The sequence below is a fragment of the Coregonus clupeaformis genome, chromosome 15, assembly GCF_020615455.1.
Source record: "Coregonus clupeaformis isolate EN_2021a chromosome 15, ASM2061545v1, whole genome shotgun sequence".
Lineage (NCBI taxonomy): Eukaryota > Metazoa > Chordata > Actinopteri > Salmoniformes > Salmonidae > Coregonus > Coregonus clupeaformis.
Genome location: NC_059206.1, coordinates 13227490 through 13249655, shown reverse-complemented (window position 1 = coordinate 13249655; position 22166 = coordinate 13227490). Strand labels below are relative to the sequence as shown.

The window sequence follows — 22166 nt, the reverse complement described above, 5'->3', positions numbered from 1 at the left end:
CATGGAACTCTCCCCCAAGGAGTGAAGCAACTTTGGGAGGGTTTGTATTTAGTGGGAGTTGCGCCATCTATGTGTGAAATGTGTTATAAGTTAAAAACCTTGACGTGCAACGTTGTTTCTGAGACGGCTACTTTGTGGATCATTGGTCGATACCTCCATCAACGAACGTTTTTTTTGACAATGATTTTACTAACACTTAAAGGCGAAATATGCGATCGCTACATACATTTTGGGACTTTTAAATTAATCATATACCCATTGATTCTTGAAGACTATAACGTATACATCCTCATGAACTTTAATTCAACTGTCGTTTCCCATCAGAACCCAAAATATAAGCTTGTTTTACTCCAGTGTTTGTAAACAATGTAAACGTAAACAAACTGTATAGCCTCAGAACTAAGTCACAATTTTCCCATTTATTTGATTAATAGTCATTCAAATTGATAGCACAGTTAGCAACAAAGGCACATAATATACTGCATATTGGATTTTGTATAAATGAACCAGTGAGTATGTGTGTGGTACAAAAAGGTGACACTAGCTTGTTATTCAGTAGTGTGTCATTATGTTACTCAACAATAGGCTTCAAAGTGAAAATGAGATTGATGTGCATCACAGTGCAAATACAGTGCAAATATTTATATTCAAGTTGGCATGTTAAAACTATCTCAAATTACATAGAATGGTTTGCATACAAATTTCACCTGTGTAACAATCATTCGTGATCTAATGAAGAAAATGAACTGTTCAAATCAAACCGCAAATAATTTTTAACACTTAAAACACAGAGAAAAGTTACTTAATGATTAGTAACAGAACAAATATGTAATACGTTCAAAGAGCCTAACTTAACATAATAATCCAAATCCCCAATGATACATACCGTCATGGTGTCAATGCAGGCTGACCTAGCCATGATGGCAAGTGGGGCGATTGGTGAGATGTGAAAGAGAAACAATCTTGCAAGGCTTAAAAATCAGTGAGCGCTTGTAATAAAATATTAATTTGTATACAAGACAAAACATAACATAAATAGGTGCATTTCATACAACGCAGTGCGATAATATGAAACGCTTTTTGGAATACAATCTAACATTTGGTCAAAAGCGGGAAAATCATAATATACACAATTTGGTTTGTGTCAGTATATGAAAAACAAAAACAAAAGAGAGAAAAACGGTGTTACAATACCGTATATATATATATAAAAAAAGTAATTTAACTTACAAAATGATACAGCTCTTGGTTTCAAATATTTAATTGTTTATTAGTTAAGACTTGCAACCTTAATTCAAACAGATAGTGAACTGAATGACGGTTGGGTGACGAGGCCCACATTTTACATTCATTTAGATGTGAGAAAGTGAATGAGGATCGCCAGCAAATGAGGTCAATAAAATAAGTAGCTGCAAAAAGGATATAATCTGATTTTTAAAAAAATCGACAATGCTCCTCACGGAGTGTTGTCCACCTATCGAGTCTTCTCGAGTTTGTGGAGGAACACACCTGGCTATGCCATGACGGACCTTTCCAACTTCCCTCTCTATTGATGCTCTGCGAAGCCTGGAGTTGAATCCTGGGAATGTCGGCAAACTCTGAGAACGGAGAATTTCATGTCTCGTTGGTCAGGAACCAGGAATCATTTGAGGATAGCCAGAGCTGCTTCTCTGATGCAGGATGCAGCTTTCTCAATGTCCTCTTCTGTCTGCTCGATGGTGACCACTACCCGGATCCTGCAGACAGTTGGACCGTCAGAACACATTCAGCAGTGTCATGGCAAATGTCATCTTTCAATGCTGTGATAACTTCCAATAGATATGACGTCATAAAAAAAAACTGCATACATAACCATATCTATATCTATATCTATATCTATATATATATATATATATATAAAAAAAATATATACAAAATATATACAACTGCAAAAAAAGAAACGTCCCCTTTTCAGGACCCTGTCTTTCAAAGATAATTCGTAAAAATCCAAATAACTTCACAGATCTTCATTGTAAAGGGTTTAAACACTGTTTCCCATGCTTGTTCAATGAACCATAAACAATTAATGAACATGCACCTGTGGAACGGTCGTTAAGACACTAACAGATTACAGACGGTAGGCAATTAAGGTCAAAGTTATGAAAACTTAGGACACTAAAGAGGCCTTTCTACTGACTCTGAAAAACACCAAAAGAAAGATGCCCAGGGTCCCTGCTAATCTGCGTGAACGTGTCTTAGGCATGCTGCAAGGAGGCATGAGGACTGCAGATGTAGCCAGGGCAATAAATTGCAATGTCCGTACTGTGAGACGCCTAAGACAGCGCTACAGGGAGACAGGACGGACAGCTGATCGTCCTCACAGTGGCAGACCACGTGTAACAACACCTGCACAGGATCGGTACATCCGAACATCACACCTGCGGGACAGGTACAGGATGGCAGCAACAACTGCCCGAGTTACACCAGGAACGCACTATCCCTCCATCAGTGCTCAGACTGTCCGCAATAGGCTGAGAGAGGCTGGACTGAGGGCTTGTAGGCCTGTTGTAAGGCAGGTCCTCACCAGATATCACCGGCAACAACGTTGCCTATGGGCACAAACCCACCAACGCTGGACCAGACAGGACTGGCAAAAAGTGCTCTTCACTGACGAGTCGTGGCTTTGTCTCACCAGGGGTGATGGTCGGATTCACGTTTATCGTCGAAGGAATGAGCGTTACACCGAGGCCTGTACTCTGGAGCGGGCTTGTTGTCATTGCAGGCAATCTCAACGCTGTGCGTTACAGGGAAGACATCCTCCTCCCTCGTGGTACCCTTCCTGCAGGCTCATCCTGACATGACCCTCCAGCATGACAATGCCACCAGCCATACTGCTCGTTCTGTGCGTGATTTCCTGCAAGACAGGAATGTCAGTGTTCTGCCATGGCCAGCGAAGAGCCCGGATCTCAATCCCATTGAGCACGTCTGGGACCTGTTGGATCGGAGGGTGAGGGCTAGGACCATTCCCCCCAGAAATGTCTGGGAACTTGCAGGTACCTTGGTGGAAGAGTGGGGTAACATCTCACAGCAAGTACTGGCAAATATGGTGCAGTCCATGAGGAGATGCACTGCAGTACTTGATTTTGACCCCCCCTTTGTTCAGGGACACATTATTCAATTTCTGTTAGTCACATGTCTGTGGAACTTCTTCAGTTTATGTCTCAGTTGTTGAATCTTGTTATGGTCATACAAATATTTACACATGTTAAATTTGCTGAAAATAAACGCAGTTGACAGTGAGAGGACGTTTCTTTTTTTGCTGAGTTTATATACTACATTTGAAAAACTTACGAAGGTGGAGGGAGAAAGCGTTCCTCTTTATCCAAGTACCGAGCTAGGGTGAGGGCGATCCGTCTCTCCAAACACTGGTCAATGAAAAACAAAACTCATGATATCCACATCTCTACAGTACTTCCTTCATATGTAATGTAACACTCACTTATGAGCAACACTCAAGAACCATTTTTAAATTGAAACTCGTAGTAAAGCCATTTGTTTATCATTAAGACACTAGTGGTTCTAAATATTTCATACATAATGTGGATCTCTTACGTAATCTACGATGCTGCGAAGCATCCTCACGTCAGTGTCTCTGGATCCAGAGCTCCTCTCCAGCTGCAGGTGAATAGCAGGGGCATACGACTCCCCTACAACCTTCAGCCCAGGACTTCTGCAATGCAGAGACCACATGTACATGAGAATAGTGTAGATACATATTTCACAGCAGAATAAAGAGTCTGTATTGGAAAACATTTTTTCACCAAATCATACATTTTAAAAAAAAGGAGAAAAAAAAAGCTAAATAGTCCCTTTAGGGTCACTTTGGTTCCAGTTAAATGCTACAACTTTGAAAGGACTATTACTTTGGAGTCTTCAAACCCTTGAGAAACCAACACCGAATTTCCCAATATCTAACACATACACTCCCGAGTGGCGCAGTGGTCTAAGGCACTGCATCGCAATGCTAGCTGTGCCACTAGAGATCCTGGTTCGAATCCAGGCTCTGTCGTAGCCGGCCGCGACCGGGAGACCCATGGGGCGGCGCGCAATTGGCCCAGCGTCGTCCAGGGTAGGGGAGGGAATGGCCGGCAGGGATGTAGCTCAGTTGATAGAGCATGGCGTTTGCAACGCCAGGGTTGTGGGTTCGATTCCCACAGGGGGTATAAAAAATAAAAAAAAAGATTTAAAAAAAAGTATAATAATAATGTGACTAAACTGTAAGTCGCTCTGGATAAGAGCGTCTGCTAAATGACTTAAATGTAAATGTAATATTGAATTTAAAGTGCTTTCTCCCTACAGACTTCTGGGAAAAGAAGAATTCTTAGCAACCCTGTGGTCATAACTCTGAACATGCTTCCCATTTAGCGTCGCTGCAGATTTCAGCTTTGGGAAGCTATTTACAAGGAAAGGAGGTTCTCTAGTGCTGCTTTTCCACATTAACACCAGTGTTCCACCTTGATGTTATCCTAGGGACATGGTGTTTCCATATCTAGGGCTGATGTTATACTGGGGACATGGTGTTTCCATATCTAGGGCTGATGTTATACTGGGGACATGGTGTTTCCATATCTAGGGCTGATGTTATACTGGGGACATGGTGTTTCCATATCTAGGGCTGATGTTATACTGGGGACATGGTGTTTCCATATCTAGGGCTGATGTTATACTGGGGACATGGTGTTTCCATATCTAGGGCTGATGTTATACTGGGGACATGGTGTTTCCATATCTAGGGCTGATGTTATACTGGGGACATGGTGTTTCCATATCTAGGGCTGATGTTATACTGGGGACATGGTGTTTCCATATCTAGGGCTGATGTTATACTGGGGACATGGTGTTTCCATATCTAGGGCTGATGTTATACTAGGGACATGGTGTTTCTATATCTAGGGATGATGTTATACTGGGGACATGGTGTTTCCATATCTAGGGCTGACAGTGAGGACTTGTGGTGAGCAGAATCAACAACCTCTGTATAATTAAAACAGTTGCTTTGTGAGAAGGTGTTAAAGTTCACAGTTGTTATGTAAATGACAGCTGAAAAGTACCAGTGGCCTGGCTTTGGCCCCAAGTGAGAGCAGATCCGCCGGAGCCATGGCCCAGTAAGACATGGGTGCCGGCCCGCGTAGATGGAAACACTGGGGTAAATCCTGTTTGGAAGTGTTCCAACGGTGCAATCACATTGACCCCTTTATTAACTTCCCAGTACATTGTGTCAGATATTAAAATACTCACTACATCCCCATGGAACAAGACTGATTTTGTGCTCTGATGTATAGCCTAGCTACGGTATAGGGACAGCCAATATAAGCAGGGTGGATCTGTCGTCTCCTATGAGATATCCTATTGCCAGACGAGAGGAAGAGACGCTAAGCAGAAACCATGGGACCCTTCGCAGGGACAGAGGAGAATCCATGGAAAACAGAGAGACATGCGAGAGACTGCTGTTATTGGTTTGGTGTATAGGATTTCAAAATGTGTAAAAAAAAAAAACACATATGGATAACCACAGGATCCCGCACCAAGGTTGAGCAAAGACTGTAAAAAAGGGAAGGTTTTGTGAGAGCAGTGCGTTGCGTGTGGACATCTCATTGTTAAAAAGTGTAATAAACTACCAAAAATGTCTGCGTCTTGCTTTAACTACTCCCATACCGTGCCTATATTCAGTGTTTTCTTGAGTTTGGTTTCAATGTATTGTTTTCACTCTTCCCCCCACTCAACCGTAACGACCAGTGTTAATATAATGGGAACAACCTGACTGCTAGGCCACAGGCTGCAAGAAACTGTGTTCGGCAAAAAGGGACCCCACTTACTTCACAGCTGCCCTACAATGTATTTACGGAGGCCAATCCATCTTCATTGAAAGGAACTGTTTGATACCAATGATGTGTGTACAACAGCAACAATGTCTTACTAATCAATGTTGTATCAGATATTTTCACCAAATTACTACAAACAGCAAAGTTTCAACAACAAAAAAAAATACATTGATGTATATTCTCAGAATATGATAACAAAATTCATAATAAAAAAAATCTAAAACCTGTACAACCGCCGCTAATCGTATATCATGTTATAATATCAAACTAAATCAAAAAATATGTATTAAGAAGGCCTGGATCTTATCATTCAATGGAAAGTTCACAGGACCATGCATAATCACAATTCCTTTCCCAGGACAAAAAAATCTACTTAACTTACTCTTGCAACGCTTTGTGGACGCATTTGCACTTCTCCCTCAGGATGGTAAAAATGTCTACAACACAAGAGGAGTGAAAGGTTCAGCATCCAGGGTATTTTTCATTCTCAGATTGAGGCACCAGGCGAGCCAAGTTCCAGCTGTCGTACAGTAATTAGTTTACCTTGGCCAGTGTGTGGCTGGCGCCTTTTCAACACGGAGTGAGACCGGGGTCTGCTCGGCAGTGCTAAGTGCACTCGACCTTAGCTCATCTCACGCTGTAAGACGCGTGAGTGCACACACGCACGTAAGCATACTTAGCATTCACACACACACACACACACACAAATGTACTGTTCAAGCACCAATCACACCTAATAACACAAAACACTGACAATAACTCACACTGGACACACGCACATACACACTTAGAAATTGGACTGCCATTCCTAGAAACCTCTTTATTGGAGGAGAGCAAAAGCCGTCCAGGTTGTGAACAGTGCATGTGGTTTGGATCAGAAACTCAAATTGATCACATGGTGTTTCACTGAAGCGCTGCCAATTCAATCAGGGGATAGTCAAAGAATGTCTGGAGTCATTTAATAAGGATGTAGTAAACTAATTAGTTGACAGACATGAATATCAGGGGGCAAATAATTGTTGTAAGTGTAAGATATGGTGCGTGCGTGTGTGTGTGTGTTTGGAAGAATCCCTGTTGCGAGTGAATGTGTGTGTCATCTACCTGGGTCTTCCTCCATGATGTTGAGGGCCTCTATGGCGGCAGCAGCCAGCATGGGGGGCAGGGAGGCAGAGAAACAGTATCCCTGGCCTGACAAACGCTGAGAAACACACAGAAACAGTATCCCTGGCCTGAAAGACACTGGCAGACACAGAGAAACAGTATCCCTGGCCTGACAGACGCTGAGAAACACACAGAAACAGTATCCCTAGCCTGAAAGACACTGGCAGACACAGAGAAACAGTATCCCTGGCCTGACAAACGCTGAGAAACACACAGAAACAGTATCCCTAGCCTGACAAACGCTGAGAAACACACAGAAACAGTATCCCTGGCCTGACAAACGCTGAGAAACACACAGAAACAGTATCCCTAGCCTGAAAGACACTGGCAGACACAGAGAAACAGTATCCCTGGCCTGACAAACGCTGAGAAACACACAGAAACAGTATCCCTAGCCTGAAAGACACTGGCAGACACAGAGAAACAGTATCCCTGGCCTGACAAACGCTGAGAAACACACAGAAACAGTATCCCTGGCCTGACAAACGCTGAGAAACACACAGAAACAGTATCCCTGGCCTGACAAACGCTGAGAAACACACAGAAACAGTATCCCTGGCCTGAAAGACACTGGCAGACACAGAGAAACAGTATCCCTGGCCTGACAAACGCTGAGAAACACACAGAAACAGTATCCCTAGCCTGAAAGACACTGGCAGACACAGAGAAACAGTATCCCTGGCCTGACAGACGCTGAGAAACACACAGAAACAGTATCCCTAGCCTGAAAGACACTGGCAGACACAGAGAAACAGTATCCCTGGCCTGAAAGACACAGAGAAACAGTATCCCTGGCCTGAAAGACACAGAGAAACAGTATCCCTGGCCTGAAAGACACTGGCAGACACAGAGAAACAGTATCCCTGGCCTGAAAGACACTGACAGACACAGAGAAACAGTATCCCTGGCCTGAAAGACACTGACAGACACAGAGAAACAGTATCCCTAGCCTGAAAGACACTGGCAGACACAGAGAAACAGTATCCCTAGCCTGAAAGACACTGACAGACACAGAGAAACAGTATCCCTGGCCTGAAAGACACTGACAGACACAGAGAAACAGTATCCCTGGCCTGAAAGACACTGGCAGACACAGAGAAACAGTATCCCTGGCCTGAAAGACACTGACAGACACAGAGAAACAGTATCCCTGGCCTGAAAGACACAGAGAAACAGTATCCCTGGCCTGAAAGACACTGACAGACACAGAGAAACAGTATCCCTGGCCTGAAAGACACTGACAGACACAGAGAAACAGTATCCCTGGCCTGAAAGACACTGGCAGACACAGAGAAACAGTATCCCTGGCCTGAAAGACACAGAGAAACAGTATCCCTGGCCTGAAAGACACTGGCAGACACAGAGAAACAGTATCCCTGGCCTGAAAGACACAGAGAAACAGTATCCCTGGCCTGAAAGACACTGACAGACACAGAGAAACAGTATCCCTGGCCTGAAAGACACTGACAGACACAGAGAAACAGTATCCCTAGCCTGAAAGACACTGACAGACACAGAGAAACAGTATCCCTGGCCTGAAAGACACTGACAGACACAGAGAAACAGTATCCCTGGCCTGAAAGACACTGACAGACACAGAGAAACAGTATCCCTGGCCTGAAAGACACAGAGAAACAGTATCCCTGGCCTGAAAGACACTGACAGACACAGAGAAACAGTATCCCTAGCCTGAAAGACACTGACAGACACAGAGAAACAGTATCCCTGGCCTGAAAGACACTGACAGACACAGAGAAACAGTATCCCTGGCCTGAAAGACACAGAGAAACAGTATCCCTGGCCTGAAAGACACTGACAGACACAGAGAAACAGTATCCCTGGCCTGAAAGACACAGAGAAACAGTATCCCTGGCCTGAAAGACACTGACAGACACAGAGAAACAGTATCCCTAGCCTGAAAGACACTGACAGACACAGAGAAACAGTATCCCTGGCCTGAAAGACACTGACAGACACAGAGAAACAGTATCCCTGGCCTGAAAGACACAGAGAAACAGTATCCCTGGCCTGAAAGACACTGACAGACACAGAGAAACAGTATCCCTGGCCTGAAAGACACTGACAGACACAGATAAACAGTATCCCTGGCCTGACAGACACAGAGAAACAGCATCCCTGGCCTGACAGATGCTGACAAACACAAATGATCTATGCTGCAAATTATCTTTTTTGCCCGGAACTAATGGAATAATTTAAGCGGAATCAAGTGTGCCTGAAATACTTCTCCTATACTATGACTTGTCCGTTTCATAAACAACCATATCAAAGCAGTCAGTATTCAAAAGTCAATTTTCCGACACAGATAGCCAAAGCCATCATGAGGACACTAACAGTCATACATGTACAGCGCACGTACTGTATACAAACATATACATGTTTTCCTCCTTCAAAGCAGAGCTGTACATGTTACACACGTGTGTGTGTATATATATATATATATATATTACACACGTGTGAGTAACCTGCTTATGGGAAGTGTTCCAAGTGTGTGTCCTTTGAAAATAACAACAGACAGTTTGGGGACCAAAACCAGTTTCCAAGACTAGAACTGGGAAGCACTTCACTCCAACTTGTAAAAAGACCATTATCAATACCTGATGATCTATGACGAACGACCTTCCACAGCAGAAGCCGCCTATGGAAGCCACAGCGTTCTCCATGTTGGCACTAATAAGGTCAATATCGTCAATCTGAAAATGACAAACAGGAACCAAAGGGAGGGTAGTGAGATGCACCACACAGTTCACTAGGGCACCAAATCAAATACTTAAAAAAACATTTTGCAACAGAACATGGAAGTAAGCGTTTCTAATTGACCAGGTAGTCCCTCCCTGTTTCCGTCAGTTGTCTTCCGTTTGGTGCCTACTGAACATGACCCAGATTAATCCATCATATGGGGTTGGGTGGCGTACTACTCACGTTGACCCCAAAGTGTTCCGTGACCCCTCGGCCGTGTTCTCCCAACACTCCGAATGACATGCTCTCCTCCAGGAAGATGCGGACCTTGTACTTGTACTTCAGCTTCACCTGGTGGCCAATAGAAATATGAGATGAAGGTGGAACATACCAAACACTATGTTCTGTTGTAACGTGCTAGAAACCTGTCCCATGGACTCAAAGTGAAAAAAGGGGGTAGCGCTCATTGACACAGCTGCAGTTGACACTTTGATCAAAATACTGTATAACATGAACCATGAATTAAGTACCATTGTTACAAAGTACCACATGACACACATGGCTCTATCTACGGGAATCAAGAATTGATTTGCACAACTCAACAGTAAAAAAGGTAAACTATCTTGGGATATAATGGAACCATATTGGGTATCTCACCAGGTCTGGAAGGGGACAAACATCTGCAGTGTTTATATACAGCCCTTCCACTACGATGAACCTTCTGGTCACTCGGGCCTTCCGAGGATTCTACAGCAGAAAACAAGATAGGTTTGATAAGTGTGACTTTCAAAATGGCCTCCACACACATACAGGTCAACTGGATGGTGTTGAAACAAAATGGTGGCAGCCATCACACATACGTTGCGTCCCAATAATCTCGCTCCCCAAAGAGTGCACTTGTTCGCTTTTCCTTCATGGATTTGAAAGGAAATGACTGGTATATACCTACACCAATCCAATGCTTTTAAATGTGGAACTAGTGAACAAGTGCAAGCTTCAGTAAGAAGGAGACATTATTGGGACGCAACAAGAGTCTACGTCCCAATGCTCCACCCTTCTTCTGAAGTGTGCACTTCCCGTCATGAATTTAACAATGGTGGAAACTCTCCTCAGCAAAAACGTACACCTTTCCTATACTTTTAAATCCATGCCAGTGGGAGAATCTCAATGGCATTTCCTTGATTCTGCGTCCTCTCTCCATGCTTCCTTCTCAAAACACAATGGATGAGGTCAGAGATCACTCCCCTGGATTTTGAGAAGGAGGTGGGGAGAGAGGACGCAAGTAAATGCAATTGAGATACTCCCACTGAGTATGTAAGTGCACACTTTAGAAAAAGCGTGGAGAATCAGGATGTAGAGATTGGTCAAGTGGATGGTGTTGACAAAATGGCAGCAGGCCTGCTTTGACTAACCCTCTGATCCTCGATCTCCTGTTCTTTGAGCAGTCTCTCCAGATCCTCCATGTCGTTGTGTTTGAAGTACTTGATGAAACTGCGGGAGGCTTGGAGACCCTTTTGTATGGAGAAACATGCCGCCTCATCCCTGGAAAGATCAAAATAAATATGATACAAAATGCTTGTTGGAGAATAAATTCAAGTAGGACTAGTTGGCTTGTTGAACCAATGGGGATGTGAGAGAAACACTTACACAAACACTATGTCTCCTCTCTTGGAGTAGGCAGGTATTGCACTAGCTATCGTTGCAAAGCCATAGGAATAGATAATGGCCTCCTCTGTTTTCATGAACTTGGCCAAACGATCCTCTAACTCCAAGTGGACATCTGGAAGGATCCGAAAAACATCAGAGTTATGGAGACAAATGGAACAAAACAAAATAAAAAAAGGACACTGACATGTACGTACAAGTTCAGACTGAGAACCCGTCGGTCTACATTTGAACATATTGATACATGTTGATCTGAAATACTCAGAGGATAACTGAACTGTGGTGCAAATAAAATTTGATTTGTCACATGCGCCGAATACAACAGGTGTAGACCTTACCGTGAAATGCTTCCTTACGAGCCCTTAACCAACAATGCAGTTAAGAAAAATATTTACAAAATAAACTAAAGTAAAAAATTAAAGAGCAACAATAAAACAACAATAACGAGGCTATATACAGGGGGTACCGGTACCGAGTCAATGTGCAGGGGCACAGGTTAGTTGAGGTAGTCCCCTGTAGCTCAGTTGGTAGAGCATGGCGCTTGCAACGCCAGGGTTGTGGGTTTGTTTCCCACGGGGGGCCAGTATGAAAATGTATGCACTCACTAACTTTAGTCTACTAAATGACTAAAATGTAAAATGTAATTGAGGTAATATGTACATGTTGGTAGGGGTAAAGTGACTATGCATAGTGTGGTATCCCCGGGGGTTGGTGATAGAGGGGAGGTGTGTGCTGCGACGTTGTCTCCCTCTGCTGCGAGTACACGGGCTGGGCACCCTGACGCTGATGGGCCAAGTAGAGGTAATTAAGGGAGAGTGCCAGTCAGCCGTGCAGGCCACATAAAGGGAGCACCGTGGCACTCCACGAAGAGGACAAAGAGAGAGGCAAGGAGTGAGCCTACGAAGGGGAACAAAGCTCCCGGAGGCACAGAGCCGAGTATGAGAAGAAGTACAGAGCCAACCCTGAATTATTTTGTTAACTTTATTTTCGTTGCCTAGTAAAGTTGTGTTCTCTGTGTCCATCTCTGCACGCTCAACCAAACACCCCATGGTTTACCACAATAGATAAACAGCAGTGTAAAAAAAATAACTATGCAAATAGTCCGGGTAGTCATTTGATTATCTGTTCAGCAGTCTTATGGCTTGGGGGTAGAAGCTGTTAAGAAGCCTTTTGGACCTAGACTTAGCGCTCCGGTACCGCTTGCTGTGCGGTAGCAGAGAGAACAGTCTATGACTAGGGTGGCTGGAGTCTTTGGCAATTCTCAGGGCCTTCCTCTGACACTGCCTGTTATAGAGGTCCTGGATGGCTGGACGCTTGGCCCCAGTGATGTACTGGGCCATACGCACTACGCTCTGTATTGCCTTACGGTCGGAGGCCGAGCAGTTGCGATACCAGGCGGTGATGCAATCAGTCAGGATGCTCTTGATGGTGCAGCTGTATAACTTTTTGAGGATCTGAGGACCAATGCCAATGTGTTTGGACCATGATAGTTTGCTGCTGATGTGGACACCAAGGAACTTGAAGCTCTCAACCTGCTCCACTACAGCCCCGTCGATGAGAATGGGGGCGTGCTCGGTCCTCCTTTTCCTGTAGTCCACGATCATCTCCTTTGTCTTGGTCACGTTGAGGGAGAGGTTGTTGTCCCGGCACCACACTGCCAGGTCTCTGACTTCCTCCCTATAGATTGTCTCATTGTTGTCGGTGATCAGGCCTACCACCGTTGTGTCATCAACAAACTTGATGATGGTGTTGGAGTCGTGCTTGGTCACGCAGTCATGGGTGAACAGGGAGTACAGGAGGGGACTGAGCACGCACCCCTGAGGGGCCCCCGTGTTGAGGATCAGCGTGGCAGATGTGTTGTTGCCTAACCTTACCACCTGGGGGCGGCCCGTCAGGAAGTCCAGGATCCAATTGCAGAGGGAGGTGTTTAGTCCCAGGGTCCTTAGCTTAATGATGAGCTTTGAGGGAACTATGGTGTTGAACGCTGAGCTGTAGTCAATGAATAGCATTCTCACGTAGGTGTTCCTTTTGTCCAGGTGGGAAAAACGCAGTGTTGAGTGCAATAGAGATTGAGTCATTTGTGGATCTGTTGAGGCGGTATGCAAATTGGAGTGGGTCTAGGGTTTCCGGGATGATGGTATTGATGTGAGCCATGACCAGCCTTTCAAAGCACTTCATGGCTACACAGGTGAGTGCTACGGGTCGGTAGTCATTTAGGCAGGTTACCTTGGTGTTCTGGGGCCCAGGGACTATGGTGGTCTGCTTGAAACATGTAGGTATTACAGACTCGGCCAGGGAACAGGTTGAAAATGTCAGTGAAGACACTTGGTCAGCGCATGCTAGGAGTACACGTCCTGGTAATCCGCCTGGCCCTGCAGCCTTGTGAATGTTGACCTGTTTAAAAGGTCTTACTCACATCGTGATCTCATGCATGCTTCAGTGTTGCTTGCCTTGAAGCGCGCATAGAAGTCGTTTAGCTCGTCTGGTAGGCTTGTGTCACTGGGCAGCTCACGGCTGGGCTTCCCTTTGTAGTCCATAATAGTTTGCAAACACTGCCACATCAGACGAGCGTCGGAGCCGGGGTAGTAGGATTCAATCTTAGTCCTGTATTTACACTTTGCCTGTTTGTCTGAGGGCATAGCGGGATTTCTTATAAGCGTCCGGGTTAGAGTCCCGCTCCTTGAAAGCGGCAGCTCTACCCTTTAGCTCAGTGCAGATGTTGCCTGTAATCCATGGCTTCTGGTTGGGGTACGTACAGTCACTGTGGGGACGACGTCATCGATGCACTTATTGATGAAGCCGGTGACTGAGGTGGTATACTCCTCAATGCCATCGGATGAGTCCCGGAACATATTCCAGTCTGTGCTAGCAAAACAGTCCTGTAGCTTAGCATCTGCGTCATCTGGCCACTTCCGTATTGAGCGAGTCACTGGTACTTCCTGCTTAGGTTTTTGCTTGTAAGCAGGAATCAGGAGGATAGAATTATAACATACTGGTAGAAATTAGGTCAAACTGATTTAAGTTTCCCTGCATTAAAGTCCCCGGCCACTAGGAGTGCCGCCTCTGGATGAGCATTTTCTTTTTTGCTTTATATAGCTCGTTGAGTGCGGTCTTAGTGCCTGCATCGGTTATCGGTTTGTGGTGGTAAATAGAAATGAATGAAGCTATGAAAAGTAAATAGTGTGGTCTACAGCTTATCATGATACACTCTACCTCAGGCGAGCAAAACCTTGAGACTTCCTTAGTATTCGATTTCGCACACCAGCTGTTATTGACAAAAAAACACAGAGCGCCACCCCTTGTCTTACCGGAGGCAGCTGTTGTCTTGCCGATGCACGGAAAAACCAGCCAACTGTATATTATCCATATCGTCGTTCAGCCACGACTCAGTGAAACCTAAGATATTACAGTTTCTATTGTCCCGTTGGTAAGATAGTCTTGAACGGAGCTCATCCAGTTTATTCTCCAATGATTGCATATTGGCCAATAGGACGGATGGTAGAGGCGGGTTACCCACTCGCCAACGAATTCTAGCAAGGCACCCGGACCTGCGTCCCCTGTATCGTAAATCCTTTGCGTCCGACTTGATAAAGTAAAAAATATTTGTCCAGTTCGAGGTGAGTGATCGCTCTTCTGATATCCAGAATCTCTTTTCGGTCATAAGAGACAGTGGCAGAAACATTATGTACAAAATAAGTTACAAACAATGCGAAAAAAACACAAAATAGCACAATTGGTTAGGAGCCCGTAAAACGGCAGCCATCTCCTCCGGCGCCATTCTCAGAGCATGGCTTTTCTTTAGAGCAACTCACCAAAGGTTCCATAGAACCCTCTTGGACCACAGGTACCAACACCATACCTCCTGAGAGAAGTCAAGGCCTTTTGCTGTCAGAGAAGAAGGGGAAATAGAGCTATTTATATTCATTTAAATGCTTTTGTCCTTCTACACATATGCATTGCTGCTATAGGCATGTGTGGTGATGCACGCTTCAAATGGGGCAGAAGTCTGTGAGTTGTTGTGATTCTGGATGGCCAGATAGCTACCAACAATGACAAGAAACTGTCATGTGAGGAATCATAAGTAACTCATTTCAGCTAGTTTCTTGGTCTTGATACAATGTCTTGTTTTGAGGTGTTTTGACTGATTTCATGTCAATGCTAATATGGCTCAAATTTGCTAGCTAGCTAGCCAACAACTTTAACGATGTATTTGAGAGACAACAAGTGCTCATTGTGCAAATTCATTTATGTTTTCAATAAACATTGGACAGGAGAATAAATATAGTTTACACGTTGTCAACAATATAAACCAACCGTCTGTTTTGGCCCATAGTTGCGCATGTGTCGGTTATGTTGCTAAACAACCAACCTGTCTATAGGTTAAGCCCAAGAGACACACCAGTGGTTGTCAACATAGGGTACTAGTACCCATTGAGGTATTTGGCATATGGATCATTCATATCGGAACATGGGATATTTCATCATTTGTCGTGTAAAAACAGGTTGAGAAACAGCCATGATTACTGAATGATTGTTTTTGTTTCAATTTTTCTCCACAAAAGTATTTAGCTCATGTCCTTAGCATTGTACTGTGCCAACATTTAAACAAAATTGAATTGTATCAAAATGGCTAATAGCTTAGAAAACAAACAATAAGGTGTGCTTCTACTTAAAATAGTACCGACCTTCACTCGCTCGTTGTCAAGGAGACCCAAGAAGTTAAATGAAGCAAAGTTAATGCACTCTTTTCCATTTACAATGATTTTGTGGCTTGGCGGGCTGTAAAATAAAACACCCTGCTATTAGCTAAAAACAACACAAGGTTCACTTTATGCTAGAATGCAATCTCAGAGAAGTGAGGTAGACCGCTAGACCTGGGTACCGTTCAGTAGGCAGAAAACAGTTTAAACTGTTTTGAAATCATGTACAACAAGACCACATATTGTAGTTTTTGCTACGGTGTGCCCTACTGAACATGACCCAGGTATTTATTTGACTGTACTGTGTAAAGCAAAAATCGGCTAGATTAGCCTACTTGGAAAGATGTTGCAGTAAAGGCTGTGAGATCTTTCACTGCACTTCAGAAACAGTCAAGAAAGCATAATTAGCTTACCCAGTGACTATGTCATAATTGAGGGAAGGATGGTCTTTGGACATAGGAGGGACAAGGGGTTCTGGTTGCCATTCTTCGATCAAGTCCTCCTTTTCCTGTTATAGACAAACACTACGGAGTTAACACATTGTGCCAGAAATAGTTCCACAAAGAATTTCCACCCAGAGTGTCCTATGCACTCCCAGCTGGGGTGAAACCATTTCCCTCTACCTTCTCTGTGAGGTCTGAACGCTCCTGTAGTTTGTACGTCTTTGAAAACAGGAGTCTGATGATCCACAATATGAGGATCCCCTCCAGGACCAGATGGTAGGCAGGTGCCTGAGGAGAGACATAGGTCAATTCTGGGTCCATTGCAAAACTCCCTTGCATAGTAGGTTTGAGCAGGTAGGGTATTTTATAATTTTTTAAATAGTATTATTTCCAAACAATTTATTTAGTTTGTGTTAAACATCATAGTGATGAAAACGATTACTGCTCCCCAAGGGACTTTGCTTTCTTGGAGCATTTCCGTCTCTGGACCCGACCCTAATCGGTTCAATTCATTCCTCATTGTGCTTCTGAATCGAGGTGTGAATTGAACCAAGCACCCTTGATTATCACAATATAATCGTGCTTATTAACGCCAGGGTCATTGTCATACAGATCAGGGATCTTCTGTCATTTAAAAACCTTACTCCTTAGTTGTTAATGTAGACCTAGCCTTGTGACGTGTAGGCTAAAAGGTAGCCTAATAGGAAATGGCTTTGCCTGCAATTCACAACTCTAAACCTCATGCTACTGTCTCATGAATCAAGGGGTGAATTGATATCTTTGGTTCCAGAGCTGGACATGGTCCGGCTGCTCCAAGACAACTAGGCTAGCTCCCATGGGAGAGCGGTAATCGTGCTCATCAACGCTAGGATCATTACAGTATCTTAGAAATGAATCCACCCTCCCATCCCTCTTCTCCTCTTCCAAACCATGTAAAGCAGTGGTTGACAAGTGTACTACTCTCAAGTAAATGTGCCCCAACTCATTTTACTTGCAAAGTTGAACTCAACTCTTATCAAATCAAATGTTATTTGTCACATGCGCCGAATACAACAGGTGTAGACCTTACAGTGAAATGCTTACTTACAAGCCCTTAACCAACAATGCAATTTTAAGAAATAATTTAAATAAAACAAATAAAAAAATAAAAAGTAACAAATAATTAAAGAGCAGCAGTAATAGGTATATTGTCTTTCCATTTTAACTAAGAGCAATGCTGACATGTTCCAACAAATGACAAGCACAGCTGCCTATCCCTGTTAGGTCAGCCCTTGATCATGACTCTCAGTTCCATTACATTACACATAAGAGTCATTGGACGAAGGCATCTTCTGTACGAGGGAGTTTTTTTAAAGAGCCCCAACACTCGGTTTGAACATTAACACGCATTGCTTGTGGTACGGTTTTGGAGCATTATGATCTTCTCTTTCAAATCAGTGAGAAATAATTTTTAAATTGATACACACCTTTTTAGGGTTGGGGTTCCCACACAGCCATATGTTCATGTTACAGCGCTTATTTACAGAAAACAGATGGAAGACTACCTGTGCTAATTAGCTATCTGCATCTCCGAACACCTGTGTGTAAACGGAAGACAGACGCGACAAACGTGTTGTCACTGAAAAATACTCGGCTGCAACTGTTAAAACGGTGTACAGTATGTGTGTATTTAGCATTTGTGAAATTATTTAGATGTGACATGAAAGTAGAGGGATTTATGTTTCTAGAACCGTACCGCAACTGAGAATCGATTCACATTTACATTAAATATTTGGCTGTTTTACCTTCGAACAGAACATAAGTTATATGGTGATCAATGAATTTGGAACAAACTCAACCCCAAAACGATCAAAATATCGAAATATGTCCTCGACATGGAACAGGTGAAAAAAAAACGAAATACGTGTGTTTCGAAATTAAGATAATGGAAAATGTATGTAGTGGTTAGTTGTGTTATAAAATCATCACAGCTCACTTCATATGTATCTCTTGAAACGCCTTTGCTGAAAATATTTCACTAAGATTGGCCCATACTACAAAATCGAACGCGACGCACCCCTGACACGAAAGACTATTGGCTAAAATATTGTCAATCATGTCTGGTAACAATATGAACTACACTTCCTGAACAGGAGTTTTCTATCGTTTCTCTCTTTTTACGCAGTTTAATACACAAACAACATACGAGACAGTATGTTGTAACGGAACAGAATAAATCTACAACTTTAAAGAGAATGTATATAAATAAAGACAAATTACCTCGTAGAGTGCTTGTACCATCTCCACTAACACCCACTGTTGCCCCGACGCCATCTTGGTTATCTGATCACATGGTCAACGTCATCGTCTATAAAATGAAGGGTTCGTTCGTAAATTCACTCTGGCCATCTACTCCGATTTCACTGATGAATTTACGAAAGCGCAATATTTTTTTATTTAACCTTTATTTAACCAGGTAAGCTAGTTGAGAACAAGCTCTCATTTACAACTGCGACCTGGCCAAGATAAAGCAAAGCAGTGCGATAAAAACAACAACAACAACAGAGTTACATATGGGGTAAACAAAACAAAGTCAAAAATTCAACAGAAAAGATATATACAGTGTGTGCAAATGTAGCAAGTTATGGAGGTAAGGCAATAAATAGGCCATAGTGCAAAATAATTACAATTTAGTATTAACACTGAAATGATAGATGTGCAAGAGATGATGTGCAAATAGAGATACTGGGGTGCAAATGAGCAAAATAAATAACAATATGGGGAGGAGGTAGTTGGGTGGGCTAATTTCAGACGGGCTGTGTACAGGTGCAGTGATCGGTAAGGTGCTCTGACAACTGATGCTTAAAGTTAGTGAGGGAGATAAGAGTACCCATTGAATATGACCGGTGTCAGTAAACGTCAGCAAAAAAAAACGTAATTTAATTGTTGCCAGCAGCACATTTACAGTCACAAGAAAACAGCCTACCAGCTCTGCTAATGCGAGTAAAATGGTCAGAGTGAGGTGTTCTCTCGTTTGTGTCTGAAGTAGCTAGCCAACTTTAGCCAATTAGCTTGGGTGCTTGACTGCCGTTGTGAGGTCAGAACGCTGGGATCAACCCTACTCCTCCGCCAGGGCGTCTAGTGTGCGCTCCGAGCGCGAAACGCTCTGAATTTGCGAACGCCCAGACCGTACTCTGGCACTCCAGAGTGAATTTACGAACACACCTCTTGCGAAAGCGCATAGGGCCGCGCCCCTTTCAGGTCATGGCTAGAAGGGATCCAGCTTTTGTCAAATTATCGTCAAAAGTTTAAATGTTTTGCATTTTAGCTAACCCTAACTCTTTTCATAACCCTAACCTAATTATCCTAACCTGCTGCGTAAAGTCTCCTAATCTGCTACGAAAAGTCCAATTAACGTTAATTTTACAAAAGCTGGACTCTTTCTAGCCATGACCTTCTTTCTGCCGTTGTGGCTCCAGGAACTGACAAGGCTACTCATTTTTAGCATACAAATTTCAACAACATGCTGGTTATCGTGGTTCCAAACGTTGAATAGCTACAAAAAATCTCCGGGGCGAACCATTAATTCAAAAGATGAGAAATCACTTTAAAAAACGGTGATATGTTTTTTTTTAAAGGCAAAGGTACAAGACTGTGTACATACGAGAATTAGGGGGCAAACAAACTACTCATCCCATACAATATTGCGGTCTGTATCGTCCAATTACAGAGAAGATACAAGTCACGTGACTTGTATCTGCTCTGTGATTGGACAAAACCGACAGTGAGGCTCATGGTTAGTGTAGGTTTTTGGTGCTCTTTGAAACAGAATCAGACAGTAAAAACACGATTTCGCAACACAAACTGAACGACCAGTTGAAAACGGGGAGGGGTTTGGGAACGTTGTCAGCATGGCCACTGCCCTTTAACTACGTCACTCATTGCTTAAAGCCACACCTCGACACACCTACCAAACGATAGCAAACATACCTCAAAGTTTGTCCAAGAAAGTATTGGGGAAACGTGTCGTTCAGTACAAACCGTTCTGCAACGTAGCAAACGTTCAAGCAAACTGAATGAACAGGTTTCCATCCAACCTTTTTATTGGAGTGAAGTAGCCAGGGGCACAACTTTCACTGGGTCATGTCCCCCCCCCGAGTTTTATCATTGCAATGTGATACAAAATTCGGCGACTGAGTGCTTTAGGACCATGCAAATGCCTCCGAGTTTGAGTTTGAGTTTGAGTTTATTTTTACAGGGACAGTGCACATTAATCAACGTTTCAGTAAAAGTGCCGGTTTTAGCCAGCCGGCTAATTTTCAACCGCAGTCCCTGGGCAGGTTATTAAAAACAATTACAATATAGACAATAACAACATAGAACAAGACATAGCATACAGACATAACAACATAGGACAAGCAAGACGTAGCATACAGACAGAGCAACATAGAACAAAAAGCAGCAAGACAAAATTCATAAAAGCAACAAAGTGTTTCCACACCTCACAAGTTACAGACAACAGACATGGAAAGCCGCAACACACAGCTAGGGACCATGTTCACAAATCTGATTGACCTTTAGCCATGTCTTCAAGCATTTTGTGAAAGTGTGATATGTGGTGCAGTTATGTGTGTCTGATGGCAGTGTATTCCAGACATGGGAAGCTCTCACAGAAAAAGCGGATTTACTAAAGGTGCTTTTCCTTAGGGGAACTACACAGTCACCTCTCATGGCAGACCTTGTGGATCTGCTGCCATATGTTTGGGTTTTCTGTTTAACAAAAATACTGAGTGGAGGGGGAGCCAAGCCATTTAGGATCTTGAATACAAGACATGCATCGGTGTATTGCACAAGATTTTCCCAACTCAGTAGCTCATGCTTTCTAAGGATGTGACAGTGATGATGGCTATTGGGCTTCCTATCAAGCACTTTGAGAGCCTGTTTGTAGACAGACTGAATAGGTCTTACTGTTGTACAGCAAGCTGGGGCCCAACTAGCCAAACAGTATGTTAAGTGGGGGAGTATCATAGATTTGAAGTACAGTTTTGCTACCTCTGTAGTCAAACAATTTCGTATAAATCGGAAATTAGCTAGGTTGAATTTGGTTATTTGAATTACCTTTTTCACATGCTTTTTAAAAGAGAGGTTGGAATCAAGTATGATGCCAAGGTACTTAAAATCAGATACCCCCTGGAGCTTCTCCCCTGACACATAGACTTCTGGCTCAGTAGCATCTGTTGCCCTCTTTGTGAAGAACATGCAAACAGTTTTTTTCACATTGAGATGCAAACACGAGTCACTGAGCCACTTTGTAACCTGGACCATTACAGTAGTGAGTTCTTGTGCAGCTTGTTGTTTGCTCTTTGCATGCACATATATCACTGTATCATCTGCATACATTTGAACTTCAGACCCAGTACAGACAGAAGGCAGATCATTAATGTACAGGCTGAACAGGAGGGGCCCCAGTATTGACCCTTGGGGCACACCCACATCATAGCTAAGAGTGGGCGACAGCTCATTGCTCACTCTGACACACTGAGTTCTGCCTTCAAGGTATGATTTCATCCATCTCAAGGCATCGGGGGAAAAGTTGAACTTGGACAATTTTGTGATGAGAATCTAATGGTTAACAGTATCAAAAGCCTTCCTTAGGTCCA

General features: G+C 43.4%; 1 protein-coding gene across 7 annotated transcripts; it reads right to left on the bottom strand.

Annotated features, from left to right (window-relative positions):
• Positions 1-404: 404 nt before the first annotated feature.
• Positions 405-18936, bottom strand: sptlc1 (serine palmitoyltransferase, long chain base subunit 1). 7 transcript variants are annotated; one of them, XM_041897346.2, is made up of 17 exons: positions 18787-18928; positions 16708-16815; positions 16498-16592; positions 16070-16163; positions 15197-15269; positions 11367-11499; positions 11132-11261; positions 10377-10466; positions 9963-10070; positions 9638-9733; positions 7373-7633; positions 7214-7331; positions 6963-7049; positions 6244-6298; positions 3592-3709; positions 3331-3404; positions 405-1736 (listed from the first exon to the last, which is right to left on the bottom strand). In XM_041897346.2, exons 1-17 carry the CDS (start codon positions 18838-18840, stop codon positions 1643-1645), a joined length of 1788 nt encoding a protein of 595 aa, XP_041753280.1. In that variant the 5' UTR covers positions 18841-18928; the 3' UTR covers positions 405-1642. The 7 variants fall into 7 exon arrangements, with proteins under 7 accessions (XP_041753280.1, XP_041753284.1, XP_041753283.1 ...); XM_041897350.2 differs by lacking the exons at positions 7214-7331; positions 7373-7633 and having other exon boundaries at positions 6963-7059; positions 18787-18922; XM_041897349.2 differs by lacking the exons at positions 405-1736; positions 3331-3404; positions 6244-6298 and having other exon boundaries at positions 3608-3709; positions 18787-18936.
• Between the last annotated feature and the right edge of the window lie 3230 nt (positions 18937-22166).